The 20193-nt window shown below is 64.8% G+C and overlaps 2 protein-coding genes across 2 annotated transcripts; both read left to right on the top strand.

The window, feature by feature from the left end:
• The first annotated feature begins 366 nt into the window (after positions 1–366).
• On the top strand, positions 367–2037 carry HES5 (hes family bHLH transcription factor 5). The gene is made up of 3 exons (XM_040619353.1): positions 367–432; positions 514–679; positions 762–2037. Exons 1-3 carry the CDS (start codon positions 379–381, stop codon positions 1037–1039), a joined length of 498 nt encoding a protein of 165 aa, XP_040475287.1. The 5' UTR covers positions 367–378; the 3' UTR covers positions 1040–2037.
• Positions 2038–3778: 1741 nt separating this feature from the next.
• On the top strand, positions 3779–19279 carry PANK4 (pantothenate kinase 4 (inactive)). The gene is given in 20 exon segments (XM_040645662.1): positions 3779–3929; positions 8081–8163; positions 8500–8714; positions 9222–9405; positions 9691–9783; positions 10136–10289; positions 10368–10549; positions 11083–11164; positions 11688–11788; positions 13900–13925; positions 13927–14044; positions 14718–14830; positions 15109–15196; positions 15906–16057; positions 17004–17059; positions 17196–17245; positions 17660–17764; positions 18087–18187; positions 18278–18346; positions 18828–19279. Coding segments are annotated over 20 exon segments (2310 nt in total). The 5' UTR covers positions 3779–3805; the 3' UTR covers positions 19042–19279.
• The last annotated feature ends 914 nt before the right edge of the window (positions 19280–20193 follow it).

Genomic DNA, 20193 nt, shown 5'->3' with positions numbered 1-20193 from the left:
CGGGGAGGGACACCACTCTTTCCTGCTCCCCCCCCATCCCCGAGGCCTGGGAAAAGGCAGCATATTGAGGCGCGGGGCTCCCAGCATCAGGCCCCGGGATGCTAATGAGGGCGAGCGCGTTCCCACAGCCCGGACATTGTGCGGAGCGGCCCACCTGCTCCTCAGGGAGCGCCCATTGTGCCCGCGCCAATTCACAGGCAATTCAGCGTGCGCTAATGGGCCGGCGCCTTTGTGCGGCCCGCCAGGCCATTGGCCGCCGAGTGTGGGAACGGCCGCTGCGCCCGGGCCCCAGGCGCCTGCCCGCCGCCGCGCCTATATAGGGCCGGCCGGCCCGCCGCCCGCCACTCCCCGCTCGCCAGCCGCCTCTCTGCGCCAGGCATGGCCCCCAGCACCGTGGCCGTGGAGCTGCTCAGCCCCAAAGAGAAAAACCGAGTAAGTGCGCCGTCCGCCCCCCCCCCGCGCCCCCGCGCCCCCAGCGCCCCGGCCGCCGGCTGACGCCCGTGTCCCCCGCAGCTCCGCAAGCCCGTGGTGGAGAAGATGCGCCGCGACCGCATCAACAGCAGCATCGAGCAGCTGAAGCTGCTGCTGGAGCAGGAGTTCGCGCGGCACCAGCCCAACTCCAAGCTGGAGAAGGCAGACATCCTGGAGATGGCCGTCAGCTACCTGAAGCACAGCAAAGGTGAGCCGCCGGCCGCGCCCCCGCCCCCGCCTCCCCGTCCCGTGCCCCGCCCCCACCAATCACCGCGCGCGTCTCCCCGCAGCTTTCGCCGCGGCCACCGGCCCCAAAAGCCTGCATCAGGACTACAGCGAGGGCTACTCCTGGTGCCTGCAGGAGGCCGTGCAGTTCCTGACGCTGCACGCGGCCAGCGACACGCAGATGAAACTGCTCTACCACTTCCAGCGTCCCTCCGCCGCGCCCCCCGCCCCCGCCAAGGAACCCAAGGCCACCGGCCCCGCGGCCCCGCCCGTGCTCACCCCCGCCAAGGCCACCGCAGTTGCCGCGCGCCAGCCCACCTGCGGCCTCTGGCGGCCCTGGTGACCCCGCAGCACTTGCGGGTGGCCACCCCAAGGACCGAAGGGCCAGCCAGCCTGTTCCTCTGGCCCTCCATCCGTCCCTCCTGGGGCTTGGACAGGCCCCCTTCTGCAGAAGGCTCTCTCTCCAGGCTGGCGGGCCAGCAGGAGGGTCATTCTCAAGAGAATGTGCTTGCAGAGTCCTTGTCACTTAGGACAATCAGGGCCCACCTTCTGCCAAGTGTCTGACTCCACGGGGTTGTTCTGTGTTTGCATTTCAGCAAGTGACTTCTGGGAAGTCCCCGCCGCCCGGGGTTCTATGATATTTGTAGGTGTCAGGGGCTCGGTCAGCCGGTGCCTCCACGTGTAGAGGACTTTCTTCCGGGCCTGCCGCTGCTGGGCCAGGGGGCCTGGCGGGTGGGCCGTGCCGTGGGCACATTTGCCTTTTGTGAAGGCGGAACTCAAGGTGTATCCTCATAGGAAAGCGTGTCAGCCTGGATGGGCACAGAAGGACCACGCAGAGCCGTGGCCGAAAGGCCCCTGCATGCACTTGGGGTCTAGCTGGGGCTCATAGTGGGCTTTGTGGGGAGGGTGGGGGTCTCCACCATGATCCTCAAAGGATCCCTGTGTGTGGGTGGGTGCATGCGGGCATGACTTTGTACTCGGAATTTGAACCGTGGGTCACGTGGGAGCCCACGGGCTGGCTCTGGAGACTTCCAATAAAACTTGACTAAGCAGCCCTCGGGTCTGTCCCTTGCGCTGTACGTGTGTTCTTGGCAGCTGCTGGGCGGGGGGTCTGCACGGGCAGAGGGGGGCACACGCTATCATGATACCTGACACCACAAGGTGTCTCTGCCGGTGACCCTCTGGACAAGGAAGAAGGGCTGGTCCTGGCAGAGGGAAGGAGGGAATGTGGCCAGGAGGCAGGCAAGCAGGGCTCAGGCAGGCTGGAAGGAGAACAGGCCCCGTAGGACCCATAGCCCTGTGTGCAGCAGGAGGGGATGCAGTGGGAGACGGGTTTCTGTCCCGGGCCTCTCACTAGCTCCCTGCCGGTGGTGGCGGGGAGAAGTAACGTGACAGCTATAGGGTCTTCCAGCTCTGTTCAGCTGTGGGGGATGCAAAGACCACAACTTGCAGTGGGGCCTCTCTCTGCAGCAAAAGGGGTTTGGCTGGGCCACACACACAGGAAAAGGTGTTTGTCTCCACCCTGGCCTTCCCCACGGCCAGCAGCCCCTGTCCCTGGATGAGCTCCTGGGAGCACCTGCTTGGCTAGTCCATAGGCAGCTACCCTCCCCTCCCTGCAGGCCCACTGCTCGCCAGGACCGAAAAAGGCAGTGCTGGTGATGAACCCGCCAAGGACAGTCCCTCGCCTCGGAAAGGGCACCTATTCTTAGGCAGGCTACTGGATGTTGCTTGTGTCTACAAGAGCCTAAAAGGGCCCAGGCTCCCTAAGGGACAAATCCACCCACGGGGAGTGGAAGGAGCAGCGCGTGGGACCAAAAGGCTTTCGCTTGTCTTCAGAGACAAGGGCCCAGCCTGGCCGTCCTTCCTCTTTGGCACCTCTCCCCACTGACCTCTGAAATCCCTTTCTGCCCACTCTGAGGGGAATCCAAGGCGCCCTCTCCAGGCCAGCCCGGCCTTGCTACAAGGCTTCCCCTTCCTCCCACACACTTACTGCATGTGGGGCAGGCGTGTCAATGAACGGGAGGGGGGCGTGCCTCCTAGCTAGGCCCGCAGCCTCGCATGGCCCAGGGTCCTCGATGCTCCAGGCCTGCATCCTCTGCGAGCAGACCCTCCACACTCTCCCACCCCAGGCCTCCCCACCCAGCGCACCCACTCCTTCGAAGATATTCGCAAGGCTGCCTCTCCAAGGCTGAAGCTCATGGCCCCCTCCCCTGATCACCCCTGGAGTGAGTTTCTGCTGCTCCACAGGCCTGTCTCTGGAGGCCTTGCCAGGCGGCTGGTGACATGCTCAACAGAGGCTGAGGTCCTCAGCCCAGGGTCACCTGGGAATCAGCTGCCAAACCCACCTTAGGGACCCTCGGTCTGCCACCAACACTGTCTGGGCTCTTTCCTAAAGTGCCCAGTGCCCCTGAGGGAGACACATCCCTCAAGGGTCTCCTGGCCATCAGAAGCTTCCCAGCGACTGTGCCTGTCCCACCACCATCTGTGCCCTGCTCCAGCTTCAGGAATTGTTTTGGCTAGTTCCCTGCAAACTCCCATAGACTCCCTGTTTTGCCAAAAGGCAGCCTCCTCCAGGCAGGCTGCCCTGCTTTCCGCTGCATTCTCTGCAGACCTCACCATCAGAGTGAGGGTCTTCCCCAGCTGCATGCAGGTGCACCCTCCACCCTGCACAGGGGGCGCCTGGACAGCAGGGTCCCCGATACCCCCATTTTGCATGGGCCTTTTGCAACCCACAATCCTTCGTTCCTGGAGAGCCGGGCTAGTGGGTCACACGCGCCTTATTACAGCTGCACTCACTGAAAAGAGGCAGGTCTTTAGAGCCCCAGTTGCCTCCTCTGCACTAGCTCAGAGTGCTGGACGTCAGCATCTGTCCAGCTCGCTGAAAGAGCAACAAAGACGACAGTCCAGACGTTTTGAGTTGGGCCAACGGCCTCAGGGACCACCGCGCGGGCAAGCCCAGTGGCCCTCCAGCTGCCTGGACCACAGGCGCGGGTGGGGAGGGGCGGGCCCGGGTACCTCATTAGCATAATGTATGCGCGGAAGGCGTTTAGCAGTCAAATATATGCGCATATATCTCCATAGATGATTAGGCTGGCCGGGCACATTCAAAATGGCGGAGTGTGGAGCAAGCGGCAGCGGGAGCAGCGGGGACAGCTTGGACAAGAGCATCACGCTGCCCCCCGACGAGATCTTCCGCAACCTGGAGAACGCCAAGCGCTTCGCCATTGACATAGGTAGCCGCGGGCGGGCGCCGGGAGCTGGGCGGCGCGCGGCGGGCGTGGGCGCCGGCGGCGGAGCCGGCGGGCCGGGGGCGGTGGCAAGGACGAAGGGCGGGGCGCGGGCCGCCGGCGCGCACAGCTTGTCGGACCTTGTAGTCCGCGGCCCGCTGGCGCCCATGTTCGCCGTGGCGGTCGGACTACCGCTCCCGGCAGGCGCCGCGCGGCCAGAGCGAGGCATGCCGGGCCTCGTAGTCCCGCGCGGAGAGGCGGCCGGGCGGCCCCTCGGTCGTCCACCTCCGTAGGGTCGGCAGCCGGGCGGGCCTGTGCGGGCCACGAGAGGGGCGCGGGGCCCGCGGTGTGGGGCCGCGCCGACGGCGGGCGGCGTCCAGGGGTCCGGCTGCGGGAACCCTCGGCGAGCTGCCCCCCAGGGCCCAGCCCTAAGCCCTCCCGCTGCAGCCTCTGTTTCTGGACGACTGACATTTGGCGGGAGTTTGGAAGACCTGGATGTGGACATTGGGCCCTTGCTGGCAGCCTTCAAAAGCTTTTCTGTGCCGCGCGTCCCGCAGGGGTGCCCCCAGGGCCCCGCCCAGCCTCTGCCTGACCTTCCTGCACCAGTCCCGCCCCAGACCCTTATCCCGCACTGGCCCGACACCTCCCAGCAGCCCCCTTTCACAGATGAGGACGCTAAGGGCAGAGAGGTGAACTAAGTTGTTTAAGGTCACCAGCCGTCAGCGGCCAGGTGACCCTGGAATCTGGTCAGCATTGGCACTCGGCTGCTCTGCCCGTGTCCACACAGGGGATGGAAGGCTGTGCCCTGCGGCATGAGGCTCCCGGAGCAGGCCAGGGTGGCCTTGCACACCTGCCCCCCACACACACCTGCCGGGGCCTCAGTTTGCTTGCGCCTGCCAACAGCCAGGTGTAGGCGTTTGCACGTGGTCCCAGCAGGGCAGCCCCAGCCACGTGTGAGACGCCTGACCTGTTGAAGGTGGACAAGTGTGCTCCTCTCCTGGAACAAGTTGGGACGTCCCGGCGGACCTGGCATCCCCTTGCAGCCGCATGCATGTGATGCTGTCTCCACTCCCCTGTTCTGGAGAGTCACTTTAGTATCTGGGGCTTGGGTGGGGGAGGGCGTCCTCCAGGGAGGTGGGGGCCATGGAAAGGTGGGCTGGATCCTGCGTTCACACTTTGCAGACCCTGGGGTTGTGAGGGGCGGTGCTGGGGGGCACTGACCTGGTGGCAGGTGTGAGAACGACCCCGTGTGGAACAGGGCGCAGAATGAGCGTGGGACCTGATAAAACTTCATGCTCGATTGCATGTTGGGCTGGCGAGGGCAAGCTTAGAGGCCCAGCTGAGGGGGTCCTCCACAGCCAGGCCTCCCAGGAGGCCCCTCAGGGCCATGCTCTGTGCATCTTCTGAGACCTGCCTATGCCTCCATGTGACCATGGCCCGGTCGGGGGTGTGCTCCGAGGGCCAGACTTGGTTTTGCTGCACTTACACTTGGGGTGCTGCTCCTTGGGATGAGTCGGCACTTGGCATTTCTGAAGAGCAGCTGAAAATTGGCTTGACACGGGGTTTACGTTAGATGTTCTGTGTGGCCCCCAGGGGCCAGCTTGTAGCCACAGAGTGCAGGCAGTCCAGGAAGCCGTGCCCCGGCTCCAGGGGGTCCCGGCGCCAAGCCCAGGCGGGGTTCCCGGGCACAAGGACGCTCGAAGGGATATTTTTAGTGTCAGCATTCATTTCCCCTCTTTGAAGGTTCCCCTGGGTCTGGGTCCCACGTCTGTGTTTCTCCAAAGGACACGTTCATTGTTACAAAGGACAGACCTTGTGTTCGTTCCCAGGCTGGTGGGAGGTCACTGTTGGGTGTGAGTCCTCAGCCCTGAATGCACCAGTCACTGCGCCTGTCAACAGTCTGCTTTAAAAACAGGCTTCTCCCATTTCCTCTTCCCTCACCCAAGCCTCTTGATCCAGGAAAGCTCAGCTGCTCTGTGTTCTTGGCAGGCCTTTTCCTGTCTCGGACACTCATGTCAGCTGAGTGGATTCCCCACTTTGAAACCACCGGGGATATTCTGTCTGTCAACACAGACTGGGGTATCCTGTCCCCCTTGGTGCCCAAAGTGGAAGGACAGGCCCAGAAGGTGGAAGAGAGGACGGCCCTGTGCCAGGCCCCATAGGTCTGGACAGGCGGGGAGGTCTTGGCTCAGGGGCTGGAGAAGGGACACGGGAAGGCTGCTCTCGGTCAGAGGCCTTGGCGTCCACCAGAGAGCACAGGGCTGTATGCATTCACCAGCCTGGTCACTGCACCTCTTAGATGTGACATGCCAGGGCCTGTGGCTGGGGCTGGGTTGATTCATTAAATCCAAGGGAGCCTGAGAACAGATGAGCTCTCCTGCTCTCCCGGGGCCCCTGCCGTTCTGCTCTGTGAGCTCACTACGGTTCCGGCTGACCGCCCTGCTCCGCATGTCCCCACTCACCTCCCAGACCCCTGACTGTTCCCTCCCCGGAGGTTGCAGGCAGACGAGTCTGGGCTAATGGCGTTGCCCCATGTGGGGTGCGTGGTGTGGCACACAGACACCGACTTGCCTCCCAGCGTAGCTCCCACAAACCCCAAAACCTCGTATTCGGCTTGTGATTTAAAGCTCACGTAAAGAACACACAACCTGGGGGCACCTGGGTGGCGCAGTCGTTAAGCGTCTGCCTTCAGCTCAGGACGTAATCCCGGCGTTCATGGGATCGAGCCTCACATCAGGCTCCTCCGCTGGGAGCCTGCTTCTTCTCTCCCACTCCCCCTGCCTGTGTTCCCTCTCTCGCTGGCTGTCTCTTTCTCCGTCAAATAAATAAATAAAATCTTAAAAAAAAAAAAAAAAGAACACACACCCTGAAACTGGATTTCCGTGACCGGGGCGGGGGTGGCGTTTATAGTAACTTTGAAAAGTTTCTCAAAGTATATCTTCATCCCTTCGCGTTGCTTGTCTTTTTAGGAAACAGTTCAGAGTGAAGGACACTCCGGGCCAGGATGGGATTGGGGGCAGGGAGGGCGGATAAGGAGGCTTAAGACCAAGTTCTGCCTCTTAAGCCCATGGTCTAGGGATGAGAGTAAGCCTGTGCCCGGGCGTACCGAGCAGGGCTCACCAAGGGCAGGTCGCAGCCCGGAGGCCCTGGTCACGCTGCTGGCGGGCGGGTGGCTCTGGAGGGCGGGCTCCCAACACTGGCTCCTGGCAGCAGATTTCTCTTACCTGGCCGAGCCTCAGCCCTTGGATGTTTCCTGCCGAGGGTGTTTCTCTTACGTTTCCTTGGGATCGTGTCACAAAGCAACTGCGAGAGATTAGCTTCAGCCTCCCGTCAAACGGGGCTCTGCCTCCCCTGGGCCAGCCCGCGAGAACCGGGTGGGTCTCAGAGCCGTTCTGCCGAGTCTTCTGCTCCCCTTCCCCATCATCGCGGAGTTGCGCACAGACACACCTGCCACCTCACTCTGCAGATGGAAGTGACTGCTCGGCACGTCTTTTTAAGTGGTCCTGAGACGTGGTTCAGGCAAAGAAAGGCCTCTTCTGCTTCCTGATGGAAGCTGGGCTTCCCCGGGGCGTTCACAAGGCTGGCCAGGGGGAGGAGACCCTGCTGCCGCCTGTGTGGCCTCCCAGCCCAGAGCTGTGAGAGGGTGGGCAGCTCAAATGTTCCTGGTGAAGCAGCCCCCTCGTCCGCCGGTCCACTCCGGGAAAATACTCCTTTTATTGCTTCCCCCTTGTTAGCACGGCCGGTCAGGAGTGCTCGTCAGTGGAAACGGTGCACTTGCCAGCTTCTTCCTTTGAGTCATTTTCAAGATGAGAGTTTGAAACAGAATTTTTCTGAACCACTAATGATCACTGAGGCCTCCTGGAAACAGGACGCTTTCCTTTCTCCTCTAGGACTTGATGCGGAGGGGAAATGGACAGGCTCAAGCCCAGTGTGGTCTGGGGCCAGCGATGGAGCAGGCTTTCTCAAAGACAGCAGAGTGTTTGGGTCTCACAGTTGATTCCCTTCCTCTGGTTGGTGCCCCACAGAGTTTTAGGTTCAAGTTACACCGAGCGCCGTATGCACAGGACCCAGTGTGGCAGAGGAGACCGTGTGCACGGAAGAGCCTCAGTCCCTCCCATCCTGCCCCTGAATTCGCTCCGTCTGTGTCTCCCCCGCAGGGGGCTCGCTGACCAAGCTGGCCTACTACTCCACCGTGCAGCACAAAGTTGCCAGAGTGCGGTCCTTCGACTACTCAGGCAAGGTGAGCCGCCTGGTGGGCTGGGTTGGCAGGTGAGGGGCTGCCCCAGGCCGCAGGGGGCTCTCATTTTCTCTTTGCCCCCCCCCCACATCAGCTTAGCTTCCTGGACGTTCCTAGTACTCAAATCCCTCCCTGCTCCCTCACTCAGACCCCCTTCCATCCGGGACCCTGGCGGGAGCACCTGAACCGACTCCTTGGGACGCGCGGTCTCTCCCCACCCCTCCACCGGCTCCGCCTCCCACCTGGACGCAGCCCAGAGAGTTGTGCGTGTTCAGGGCCCTCATCTCCACATCTTCCCCTCCCCGAGGGCAGCATGCAGACCCCACCCTGTATCCCCAGGACACAGAGCAAGACCACGAGCCCCCCTACGAGATCTCCGTCCAGGAGGAGGTCACTGCCAGACTGCACTTTGTCAAGTTCGAGAACACCTACATAGAAGCCTGCTTGGACTTCATCAAAGACCACCTCGTCAACACGGAGACGAAGGTCATCCAGGCGACCGGGGGCGGGGCCTACAAGTTCAAGGATCTCATCGAAGAGAAGCTGCGGCTGAGGTCAGCGGGGGCCACGGGCTGGAGGGCGCAGGGACCGCTGGCCTCAGGGTCGGGCTCTGAAGTGGCCACACTCGACCTGCTCTGGGACTAGACTCTGGGTGGGCTGGCAGGAGGCTTCTGGTGGCCAAAGCCTAGGAAGGCCTGAGGGGCCGGCAAGGAGGGAAGGGGGCCCTGCTCCTGCAGCAGCGCTCCCTGTGCTGCTGGGGCAGAGGTTCCTGACGGCTTAGCCCGCATGGGGACCGAGACAGGGGCCGCGCACCGCAGCGGAGGGCTGGGTCTTCAGGTGCGTGTGGCTGGCCCGTCCGAAGCCGTTTGCAGGGTGGAGGGGAAGGGGTCGGCATGAGTTGCCGTGTCAGTTGCGTGTTTGAGAGCCATGCGTGACGGCCCGGCCAGGAGCAGCGCATCCAGGAGGGACCCTGGGGCCCGACAAGCCCGAGTCACGTGCCACGGCACAGGTGCTTTCGGTGGCCCGTGCCGTTTTCAGTGGCCAGGCTCCGTCCCTTGCAGAGTGGACAAGGAGGACGTGATGACGTGTTTGATTAAAGGCTGCAACTTCGTGCTGAAGAACATCCCACACGAGGCCTTCGTGTATCAGAAAGATTCCGACCCCGAGTTTCGATTCCAGACCAATCACCCCAACATTTTCCCGTACCTGCTGGTCAACATCGGTTCTGGAGTCTCGATTGTGAAGGTGAGGTGCACCTCGCAGGGCCCTGCGTGGTTGCCGGGTAGGGATCACCAGGGTACCTGCCGTCTGTTGGGGCAGGCCAGGCCACTGGGGCACAGAGCGGGGTGACTCCCGCCGGCTCTGGCATCGCGGGCGTGCGGCCGCGGGGGGGCGCCCGTGTGGGCTGTCTGGGGGAAGGCGGCGGCCCAGACTCGGCCCTCAGGAATGGTGTTCCCCGTGTGTGCGGACGCCCTGAGCCACCACGCCCCGGGCCCACCCGCTCACTCGCCCGCCCTTGCCGCACCCCAGGTGGAGACCGAGGACAGGTTTGAGTGGATCGGTGGCAGCTCCATCGGAGGTGGCACCTTCTGGGGACTCGGGGCTCTGCTCACCAAAACAAAGGTATCCCAGCGCTGGCTCTGCTCAAAGTCCGTGTCCCAGACTTCTCAGGAGAGGGTTGGTGGCCATGAGCCCCGAGGCTGGCGCTGGCGGGGTGGCTGGGGAAGCGGCTCCTCCCCAGGCCTCATCCTGGCGGTGTTTCTCGGTTGCCCCAGGACGGCTGTCCGAGCCGCCGGTCTCGCCTGGGGTGGGGGGCGGGGGGCGGCCGCGGAGCCCCGCCTACCTCCTCCCCGCTTCGGTCCCGGGTGGCGGGAGGGCGAGCGGGAGGGCCTCTGGACCCCGCCCGCCGCGGACTGCTCCGCGGGCTGAAGGGATGCCAGCAGCGCACGCACTCGCGTCCGCCCCGTCCCCACAGAAGTTCGACGAGCTGCTGCACTTGGCCTCCAAGGGCCAGCACGCCAACGTGGACATGCTGGTGCAGGACGTCTACGGCGGGGCGCACCAGACCCTGGGGCTGAGCGGCAACCTCATCGCCAGCAGCTTCGGGAAGTCGGCCACGGCCGACAGAGGTACCTGCCCCCCACGCCCCCCGCGCGCTGGCGGCCCCGCGCCCGGCCTCGCCCGGCAGCGCCTGCCTGTGCCCGCAGAGTTCTGCAAGGAGGACATGGCCAAGAGCCTGCTGCACATGATCAGCAACGACATCGGGCAGCTCGCCTGCCTGCACGCCCGGCTCCACCGCCTGGACCGCGTGTACTTCGGCGGCTTCTTCATCCGGGGCCACCCGGTCACCATGCGCACCATCACCTACAGCATCAACTTCTTCTCCAAGGTGACCGAGCTCCGCCCCCCGCCCCGCCCCCGCCTCCGCTGCCCGCGGCGCTCCTCCCGGGTGCTCGCCAGGGGCGCTTCGGAGCCGGCGGCCGGGGGGGCGAGGGGGGCCCCCCGCCAGCTCTTCTCGGGCCCCTGCCCCTTTCGTCTGGTGGCTCCAGCGCCCTGCTCCCGGGCGCCGTGGCCGTCCTGGAGTTGGGCACGATGCCAGCAGAGAGCACGCTGCGGGCGGTCTCCCCCATGGACGAGCTGAGCTTTGAGACTTGCTCCGCGGGACCGCTCTGGGCCGGGCCTGCAGGTGGGGGGACTGGGTGGGTGCTGTTTTGTGGAAGAAGTTACTCACCCTCAGATTTCTCCAAATGACAAGCTTTTAACTTCTGCGCTGAATGCGGTTTCGTTGACAAGTGCATTGCAGACTTTTCCGGAAGCCTCTGCCGCGTAGAGAGAGGCCGTCTGTGATGGCTTGGTTTAGAACCGCCCAGACTTCACCTCGTGTGAGGGAGAGGCCAGCTCAGGTGGGGTTTTGCCTGGCAGGGGGAAGTCCAGGCCCTGTTCCTGAGACATGAAGGCTACCTGGGAGCCATCGGAGCGTTTCTTAAAGGAGCAGAACAAGACAGTGAGTCGAGCGGCCGCGGCGGTGTTATGTCTGGGCAGTGCAGGGCACAGGGGGAGTGAGAAGCCGCGGAGGCCGTGCGAGTGGGTCTCTAACCTTCCCAGGGAGACGCTGGCCCACCACCTTCAGTTTCCCTCTGAAATAGTCGGCGGGGGGGGCAGCTAGCCCTCTGCAGCAGCTCTTCCGAGGGGTCAGTTGTGTGCCGCGTGACTGACTACGGCGGGGGGAGGGGTGGCCTGTGGGTGACAAGGGCAAGGGAACATGCCTGGGCAGCCTGCCCTCTTTGAAGGACGCTTGGAGGGTGTGATTGGAAAGGGCGGGGCAGGCAGCTCTAAGAAGCTTGGAAAGGTCCAAGTAATCATTTTACGGGGGTTCACGGGGTTTCAGCACTAGGGAGAGAGACCACGAGGGAGAGAGCCCCAGGCTCCCTTGGTGCTGCAGGGGACCTTCCGTGGCGGTCGGGCTGTCCTGGGGTGTGGGCACAACGTGGTACCCCTGGGGTGACCCCTGGTTTTCCCCCGTCCAGACCCTAACCAGTACAGCTGGGGAGAGAACTACGCAGGCAGCTCTGGGCTGATGAGCTCATCCCCGGAGCTCTGCCCGACGCAGCGGGCGAGGAGCGGCACCGTAAGTGCGGGGCCCTTGCTGGGGTCAGGTTCTGACACCCCCTCTCCGGGTGCAGACTGGCCACTGACCGACTGTGGACATCAAGGCAGCAGAGAAGCATGGGCGCTTGCTTCTTCCCTCCTCAGGCTCTTAGCATTTCTGTGTTTTCCAAACGTTCCACGGGAGCCCCAAGACCGTGCAGTCCAGTCCCCGTGTTTGCGGGGAGAGCACGGGATGCGCTTCCCCAGGATTGTGACGTCACTGGCAGCAGGGTCAGGGTTAAACCCAGAGCCTCAGGCACCAGCCCAGGCCCCTTCCCTTAGATCATATTCCCTGCCTGATGGTTTCAAACCGGACAGAAGGACAGAGTCTGTTGTCCTGGAAGTTTCCTGCCCATTCCTCAATGCCCAGCTGGGGAGACGCCCACGTGACTGAGCAGGGCTCCTCCGGGCATACAGGGTCTCCCACCAGGACCAGTGTCAGCTAGACACAGGACGCTGCCACCCTGCCCGTCCTGGGGAAATCACAGGCTGGCTGAGGACGTCCCCCCAAGTGGCATGTTACTGTTGTAAGTCTCTGAGCACCTAGCAGAGCTCGGCACTGGGCTGGAGAACCCGCTGGACGAGTCCAGGCAGCTAGTCCGGGCACACGAGCCTCCTTCAGGACCAGCCTGCTGGCTTTTCAGATGCAGAGCTGACTTTCGGTTATAGACGCAGATTCTCTTCCTAGTTGGCGTAAGCATCTTGCGGCTGTGCGTGATTCAGTCATGACTGCCCCGGGGAGAACTCCCTCCACGGCCCCTCGCCCCGGGCCTGGCCGGAGCAGGTGACTGACACGCAAAGCGTCTCTGCATCTTTGATCCCCGACTTCTGATTTGTGGATTCCTACCTTAGGATCGTAAGGCCAGATGGATACGTGAGCAGGGAAGGCGTGTGTCAGAGCTGCGGTGTGTGCCGGCTCGTTCCCCGCCCGCACTCTGCGCCTCACGCACCCGTCGCGCTGGGTCTGCGTGTGGCCTGTGAGGCGGGCGGAGGCCCCACTGCACACGGGGTGCGTGGAGCCGACAGAGGCAAAGCTAAGGTTTGAACTGCTTGGCAGGTAGCGGGGGAGCTCCTGAAGACCGGGCTGAGGCCCCAGACATGGTGACCATCCACTTTCCTGCATTGCCTGGGAATGTACCAGCCATCTCCTGGCTGAGCTTCCCGTCATTTGGGGCATCCCGAAAGCCAGCGTGTCCCCCAGGTGGCAGCTCCTGTGCAGACGCCACGCGCGGAGCACACCAGCTTCTCACCGCCGAGCCTGCCGATCAGCGCCACCGGCGGACAAGGGCCACGTGGGGTGCACGGCGGCGTGGCTGGCCCTTCCCTAGAGAGCAGGGAGAGGGCCACCGGGCATGCGCCGAGGGAGGTGTGAGCAGGTCGCGAGGACCGGGGCTGGCGCACACACCAGCTTCGTCCTAACAACGTAGAACTTAAAACACCAGCTAGCCGAGTGACCGCTCCTTCTGGAGCAACTGGAGCGCGTGCCCAGTGCTGGCGGTCACAGGTAGCACGACAGGCATGACGGGGCCCACCCCCTCGGCACAGCCTCCCCGGCTGGTTTCAGTCCCAGGCTGTGTGATGGGCACCCGTGCTGTGGAGAGGAAGGAGCCAGTGTGGGGGCCTGGACTGCCCGCTCCAGGGAGTCCCCGCAGCCTTGCCATGGGCACTGTACCATGGGAGTCACAAAACTAGTGCCTGCTGGGCAGTGAGTGGGGGCCACGCCTGCGGAGCCCGGAGCAGGAGGAACAGGGTCTGGAAGTGCAGCCCGTGTTGGGGGGAGAGGGGCACACGCTGGTGCGGGAGCCCCCGGCCACAGGGCCACCGTTTGGCAGGAATACCGGCAGAGCCTCTGGGGGGAAGCTGCACACGTGGGAGGAAGGTGGCCTCTGTGCGACTGGGCAGACTCGGGATCCGGGGAGCCTGGCTCTGGGTGCCGAGGCCGGGAAGGGCTGCAAGGAAGGTGCACGGGGTCCGGGAAGAACGGCTTGTCCGCTGCGGCCTCATCCGGTCCTAAGTTCTAAGACTCGCACGAGGGGTTTCAGTCTTCTGGAACCACCCAGCCGACGCATACACCGTCTCTCGCCCTCCCAGTTTGACTTGCTGGAGATGGACCGGCTGGGTCAACCTGCCACTCCTCCTGGACCCATCTTCCTATGTGCCCGACACGGTCGACCTGACGGACGACGCCCTGGCCCGCAAGTACTGGCTCACCTGCTTCGAGGAGGCCCTGGATGGGGTGAGGGCTTGGGGCGGGCCGGGCGCCCCTGGGGACGAGGGACAGGCGTCTCTGGAAACCTAGGGCTCCCGAGGCGCAAGCGACAGGTGGTGAAGGAGGAGGGGGTGTGCTCCAGTGGCCGTGGGGTGTGCGTTGGAGTTTGAGGGGTGATTCCTATTCCTCAGATGTAAACGGGACCCCAGGGGTTTATTGGGTCCGCACGTGGGGGCGTGCTCCCGCGAGGCCCGTCTCTCACAAGCATGCCGAATCCGTGCTGGTGACAGCATTTCTTCAAAGGCACACGATGTGTGCAGCGTCGGGGCACCTGCACTTGGACTCCAGGCTCTGGTGGGTCGCGTCTCAGGCCTTCACGGCCCCCGGGGAGCAAGCATCTCTCCTCAAGCCTTGCAGGTCCCTGGGCTCTGTCCTCAGAGTGAGGACCCCCAGCCGCGGACCCTGCGCAGCCTTCGAGGATGGTCCTGAGCCACCCGTCCCGCCGGCACGGCCAGAGCTCGTCCTGGGCCATGTGGTTCCAAGCCTGGGCTGGCGGCTAGCGGTGACCCCGTTCCCACCCCGCAGGGGAAAGCCACCGGGACACCGCCAGTAGCCATGGCCCTGTGCATGGGGATGTGCCCAGACCACGGCCCTGGCCGGGCCGAGGCCAGGGCTGTGCTGAGTGCCCTGTGCTCGGCAGGTGGTGAAGCGTGCTGTGGCCAGCCAGCCAGGCTCAGTGGACGCCACGGAGAGGGCGGAGAAGTTCCGGCAGAAGTACTGGGGCAAACTGCAGACGCTGCGGCACCAGCCCTTGTGAGTGTCCCGAGGCCCCGGGCGCAGCCGTGCGGGCGGCCGCCTCTGCGGGGAAAGTGCACTCCGCCTGCGGGCCGGGCTCCCGATAGCCACCCCCGGGGCTGCCGTGTGCCACTGCCCATCCCTCTGCCCCCACGCGCTCTGGGCCGCTCTGCTGCTTTGCCTGATGCTCCCGTGGTGGCCCGGCCCCGCGGAGACGCCCTCGGGGGCAGAGGTGACGGTGGGCCGCATGCTTGGCCGTCGACCCCTGAGCTGCCCTTCTCCCGCCTCTTCCCCAGTGCTTACGGGACCCTGACCGTGCGCAGCCTCTTGGACACGAGGGAGCACTGTCTGAATGAGTTCAACTTCCCAGACCCCTACTCCAAAGTGAGTGCTGCCTAACCGTGCTGGGTTGGCACCCGCGAGGGGGCACAGGCAGCAGGGAGCAGGGACGCGACCTGGCCTGCTTCCCACGAGTGTGGGGTGGCCTGCTAACAAGCCGAGGGTTGGAGGCGTCGCCCGTGTCTGGCCTGGTGGGGTTGGCTTATTCTCTCAAAGTTGGCGTTTGTGGACGCCAGTCCTGCCCTCGCAGGCAACAAGCCAGCCAGAGCGCAGCAGCTGGCCGAGAGGCGCCACCCTCCTCCTCGGGCCATTCTGCCCAGGTGGCGTGTGCCTGGGGATGGCGGCCCGGTTCAGAGCCAGCGCTGCACCCTGTTCCCGCCTCCCCTGCCCTTGGACGGAGCGTCTGGTGATGGGGTGCTGGGCGCGGTGAGGGTCTGAGTCCTGCGCCGTGGCCCTTCTCTGTCCTGCGGGGCCACAGCACGACCACACTGGGGCCCCCCTTGTGAGGTTTAAGTGTGCGTGGGCCCGGGCGCCACCCGAGTCCTGCCCGCAGCCGCACTGTTCCCTGTCAGCACGCGCTCACATCCTGGTTTGCGTGAGCTCCTGTGACAGAGCGCTGGACGTTCTGTCCCCTCAGGGTGGGTTTGTGGTCACGTCCCCAGCAGGGCGCCGTCGCTCTGCCTTGTCTGCCGAGGGCCCGAGGGAGGCAGGGCCACGCCTTCGCTCCTGACCAGCGCCTCTCCTCTCCCCACAGGTCAAGCAGAAGGAAAACGGGGTCGCACTAAAGTGTTTCCCGAGGGTGATCCGCTGTCTGGACGCCTTGGGCTGGGAGGAGAGGCAGCTGGCCCTGGTGAAAGGTTTGCTGGCGGGGAACGTCTTCGACTGGGGAGCGAAAGCTGTCTCTGAGTAGGTGCCCGCAGCCTTCACGGCCCTTCCACGCTTCAGCCCTGCCCCTGCCTGCTCACTCTGGTTCGGGCTCAGGGCCACGGCCCGTCCTGTCCCCCTCGGCCACATGCGGTGGCCCAGCTTGGCCCCCGAGGAGTGGCAGTGGGGGGATGGGGGGATGGGGTCCCGGTGCCCTGGGCGTAGCTGGGGGCGTGAGTGGCCCCGGGAATGACTGGCGGCTCTCCCGGCCCTGCTGCCCAGAGCCCATTTAGAGCAGGCACGCGGAGAGCTGGGGTGTGGATTTGGGGGCTGACGTTTTCAGACGTAGAAACCCAAACCCAGGCTTAGCACGATGGAGGAGGAAGCAAACAAAACTTGATGTTTGAAATTGGGCGAAGGAGGTGCTTTCGAAGGAGCCTGTGGACTCCTGTGGGAAGGCACGCCCCGGGCCCCCTGAGCACCCGGGCCTGGGCTCTCGGTCTGGGAGTGCTGTAAGAGTTCCCAGGGGCCCTGAGGCAGTGGCACCCCAGCCCGGCCCTGGGCCTTGCCAGCTAGCCCGCCCACCACAGAGCAAGCCTCTCCCTTTGCTGGGCGCTCTGTCCCCCGCCTGGTGTCCTGTCCTGGCCCTTGCTGGGTCCACATTGAGAAGAGCCTTCCGCCCCCCTCCCGCTCACCCTTGTCACTCTCTGTCCCTTTGGGTGGCACATTGGGGCAGGTGCCACGTGAGGCTGGCGCTGACTGAGGGCCTTGCCAGAGGCTGCCATGCACTCGGGACCCCTCCCCCCCACCCCCGGCCCGTGTTCTGGAGCGGGGGTTGCCCAGACTGCCGCTGCTCCAGGGCCTGTAAGACTCCCCGCTGCCGATCCTAGCACGCTCGGCCGGTTCGGGAAAGGCTTCATCTGGGCTCTCCAGTGAATGCTGTAAGCTGAGGTGTGGGGTTTTTCGTGACTTGTTCTTCCCCACGCAGCGTCCTTGAATCTGACCCCCAGTTTGGCTTTGAGGAGGCGAAGATGAAGCTACAAGGTAGGGGCACCCAGGGCTCCGGGCCTGCGCTGGAGCTCGCCCTGCAGGGGAGGGAGCTAGCGAGGGCACGGCTGCGCGGGTGGTGGTGGGGATGCCTGCGGGGGACGGTGTGGCTGACCGCGCCCGTGTCCCACAGAGCGGCCGTGGCTCGTGGACTCCTACAGCAAGTGGCTTCAGAGGCTGAAGGTACACACGGCGGCCCCGCCCCTGCCCCCGGCGCCAGGCCGCACCCTCGAGGCCCGGGAGGCAGGGAGGGCCGCGGGAGGTGGCGCGGGGCTGCCCCGGGGCAGTGCGCTAAGGGCCCTCCTGGAGTCTTACGTCGCAGCCCGCTCCCCTGGACGCTGAGCTGGGGGTCTGAGCTCCCTGCCCCCTGCTCTAGCCTGACTCCCGCAGGCTCTACGGTTAGGTCAGTGGCCGCGGCTCCGAGGTCATTGGGGCCACAGTTCTGGAAGAGGCACAGGCGCCCTGCCCCCCCAGCACCCCAGCGCCCATGGGAGCCAGCAGCCCTCGGCCTCGGCCTGCGGGGAGTGTGGAGCACGGAGCTGTCTGCAACGCTTGGACGCGCTGTTCCCGACTGAACGTCCTGGTTTTGTCTTACAGGGGCCCCCTCACAAATGTGCCTTAATTTTCGCAGATAACAGTGGAATAGACGTCATTTTGGGAGTCTTCCCCTTTGTCAGGGAGCTTCTCTCTAGAGGGACGGAGGTGAGCGTCCAGGCCGCGGCGGGACCCCTGCCCTGGGCCCACCACTCGCAGTGGGGTTGGCGCCGTCGTGGCCTCTGTGTGGGGCAGGTAGGTTCGGGTGAGCCTCGTCACACCACGGACCTTGGGTCAGCCTGACCGCAGTGTTCTGGGGCCGTCTTCATCCCGACCCGGGAGCCGGCCCTCCTGGAGGCCACCGAGCAGTGAGAGGTCATCGGGGGTTGTGCTGCTCCGCCGGCAGCCCCGGGTGGGCAGGCGAGCAGAGGCTGGCTCGGTGCTGGGCTGTGGCCAAGGTCCCTACAAAGCTCGGGGCATCCTGCCGCAGGTCATCTTGGCGTGCAACTCGGGACCCGCCTTGAATGACGTGACCTACTGCGAGTCCCTCATCGTGGCCGAGCGCATCGCGGCCATGGACCCCGTCGTCCAGTAAGCTGGCCGGGAGCCCGGGGGTCCTGCCCGGAGAGGGGGGGCACGGTGGGCGTGTCTGGGCGTCAACTGACCCCTTGTGCTCGGCAGCTCGGCGCTCAGAGAGGAGAGGCTGCTGCTGATGCAGACGGGCTCCAGCTCCCCGTGTCTGGACCTCAGGTACCCGAGGCAGCCACACGCCCGCCCCCGGCAGGCTGGGGGCCTGGGCCAGGGGGCTCGGGACCCGTTGGCTGCACCGTGGGCTGGGTGTACCTTGTCTGGTGGAGGAGCAGATGCCCCCGGGCCCCCCGGCTCAGACGCCTGGGTCGGCCCTGAGGATCCTAGAGCATGAGAACCTGGCCATCAGGAGCCGGCCCGGGGCTGGAATGATTCTTGGGGCTGACCTCCTCCCCTGCTGTCAACCAGGAAGGGGGATTTCATCAGTCCCACATAGAGAGGCGGCATCGGGCCCAGTTTGCAGTGGGGGAGACGGTGATTTCAGCCCAGGGACGTAGCAGAGGTCTGGGGGCCCCAGGCATTCTTGCCAGTCGCTGCCCTTGTGGGGACGGTGGGGACGCAGGGTGTGGTGTCCCCCGGGGGCAGCTCGGTGCAGGGGCGAGGCCCCACCACCCCCGCCTCACCGGCCCCTTCCTCCCCGAAGCCGCCTGGACAAGGGGCTGGCCATGCTGGTTCGGGAGCGAGGCGCAGACCTAGTGGTCATCGAGGGCATGGGCCGCGCCGTGCACACCAACTACTACGCGGCCCTGCGCTGCGAGAGCCTCAAGCTGGCCGTGCTCAAGAACTCCTGGCTGGCCGAGCGGCTGGGCGGCCGGCTCTTCAGCGTCATCTTCAAGTACGAGGTCCCGGCCGAGTGAGGCCCTGCCTTGCCGGCTGTTCTGCTCGTCGCTTGTCGGGAATGTATTTCGACTTCAGCAGGGAAACCACGTTCAGATCAGAAGTTGCTGTCGTGCCCGGGACTCGGAGCCAGGCGCGCCCAGGCGTGAGAGTGGCACTTACGGCGCTGGGGTCTTTAATGCTGCCGTGTTCGTGGTGGGAGACGCAACTGTTGTCCAGTGAGACACTCGTATTGGAATATATTTAACTGTGAAATAATCTTTTATATATATATATGCACATATATGTATAGATGTAAATCCGCGCCCGCATCTCCGGCAGGTCAGCGGGGGCTCGGGGCGCGCACCGAATAGAGGCTGGAGTGACGTCAGACCATGCCGTGTGCTTGCGCAGAGAGCGGCCTTGTGAGCCCTTCCCCGGGGCGGCCGGGAGCAGGCTCTTGCCCTCGCTCACTGCTGGAGCCCCTAGGCCGGACGTCGTGTGGCTTCCTGCGTCGCTGCACCCCACCCCGCCAGCGTGGCTGTCAGGGAAGGTCGTCCTGTGCACCCGCCCACTGCACCCGGGACAGATGGGCCGGGCTGCACCACACTCGGGACTGGAGGCGGCAGCCACGGAGGTCCGTCAAGGGCTCTTGGGCCTGATGGAGCCGATCCGATGCCGAGCCCAGAGCCGTGTTCTTGGCGGGTGCCTCGCTGGGCTAGGCCCTGGGAGGGCTGAGTGCTTAACCTTCCCGCAGGGTGTGTGCCAGAGCCACGGCCGCCGCATCGTCGCAGGACTGCTGCCCGTGCATGTGCTGGACGGGGCTTTGCTCAGTCACCTGGGAGCCAGCCTCGGAAGGCGGCCGACCCCATCCTGGACTGTGCACACTCTTGCGTGGGGCCGTGACCACTCCTGCAGCATTCCAGGCCCCCCAGTGACCCACACACGTGTCACCCCAGCCATGTGGCAGTGGCTCCCAGCTGCTGCTTTGGCCGGGTCGGGTCTGTGCCCCAACCGGCAGCCAGCCTCAGCGCCCCCGGTGGCCCCGCAGGGGGTCTCCATTAACCCCGACACCCCCCCCACAAGGGTCCCCCTGCCTCAACCCCACCACGGTCTGGCCCTGCACTCCGCAGCCGACACTCCTACACAGCTCAGCAGGCCACGGCCACCTTTGTGTGGCTTCCCTCGGCCCG

Source organism: Ursus maritimus, unplaced genomic scaffold (genome assembly GCF_017311325.1).
Source record: "Ursus maritimus isolate PB19 unplaced genomic scaffold, ASM1731132v1 scaffold_32, whole genome shotgun sequence".
In the NCBI taxonomy this organism is placed as follows: domain Eukaryota; kingdom Metazoa; phylum Chordata; class Mammalia; order Carnivora; family Ursidae; genus Ursus; species Ursus maritimus.
Note: the sequence above shows the minus strand (reverse complement) of the source record. Positions and strands in the feature narration are given on the sequence as shown.

What these genes read in the sequence shown, in the direction of transcription:
- HES5 (XM_040619353.1), top strand. Translation starts at nt 379, where the DNA reads ATGGCCCCCAGCACCGTGGCCGTGGAGCTGCTCAGCCCCAAAGAGAAA. An exon ending in GCCCCAAAGAGAAAAACCGA is followed by an intron (nt 433 to 513) that starts GTAAGTGCGCCG and finishes TGTCCCCCGCAG; the next exon opens with CTCCGCAAGCCCGTGGTGGA. An exon ending in CTACCTGAAGCACAGCAAAG is followed by an intron (nt 680 to 761) that starts GTGAGCCGCCGG and finishes GTCTCCCCGCAG; the next exon opens with CTTTCGCCGCGGCCACCGGC.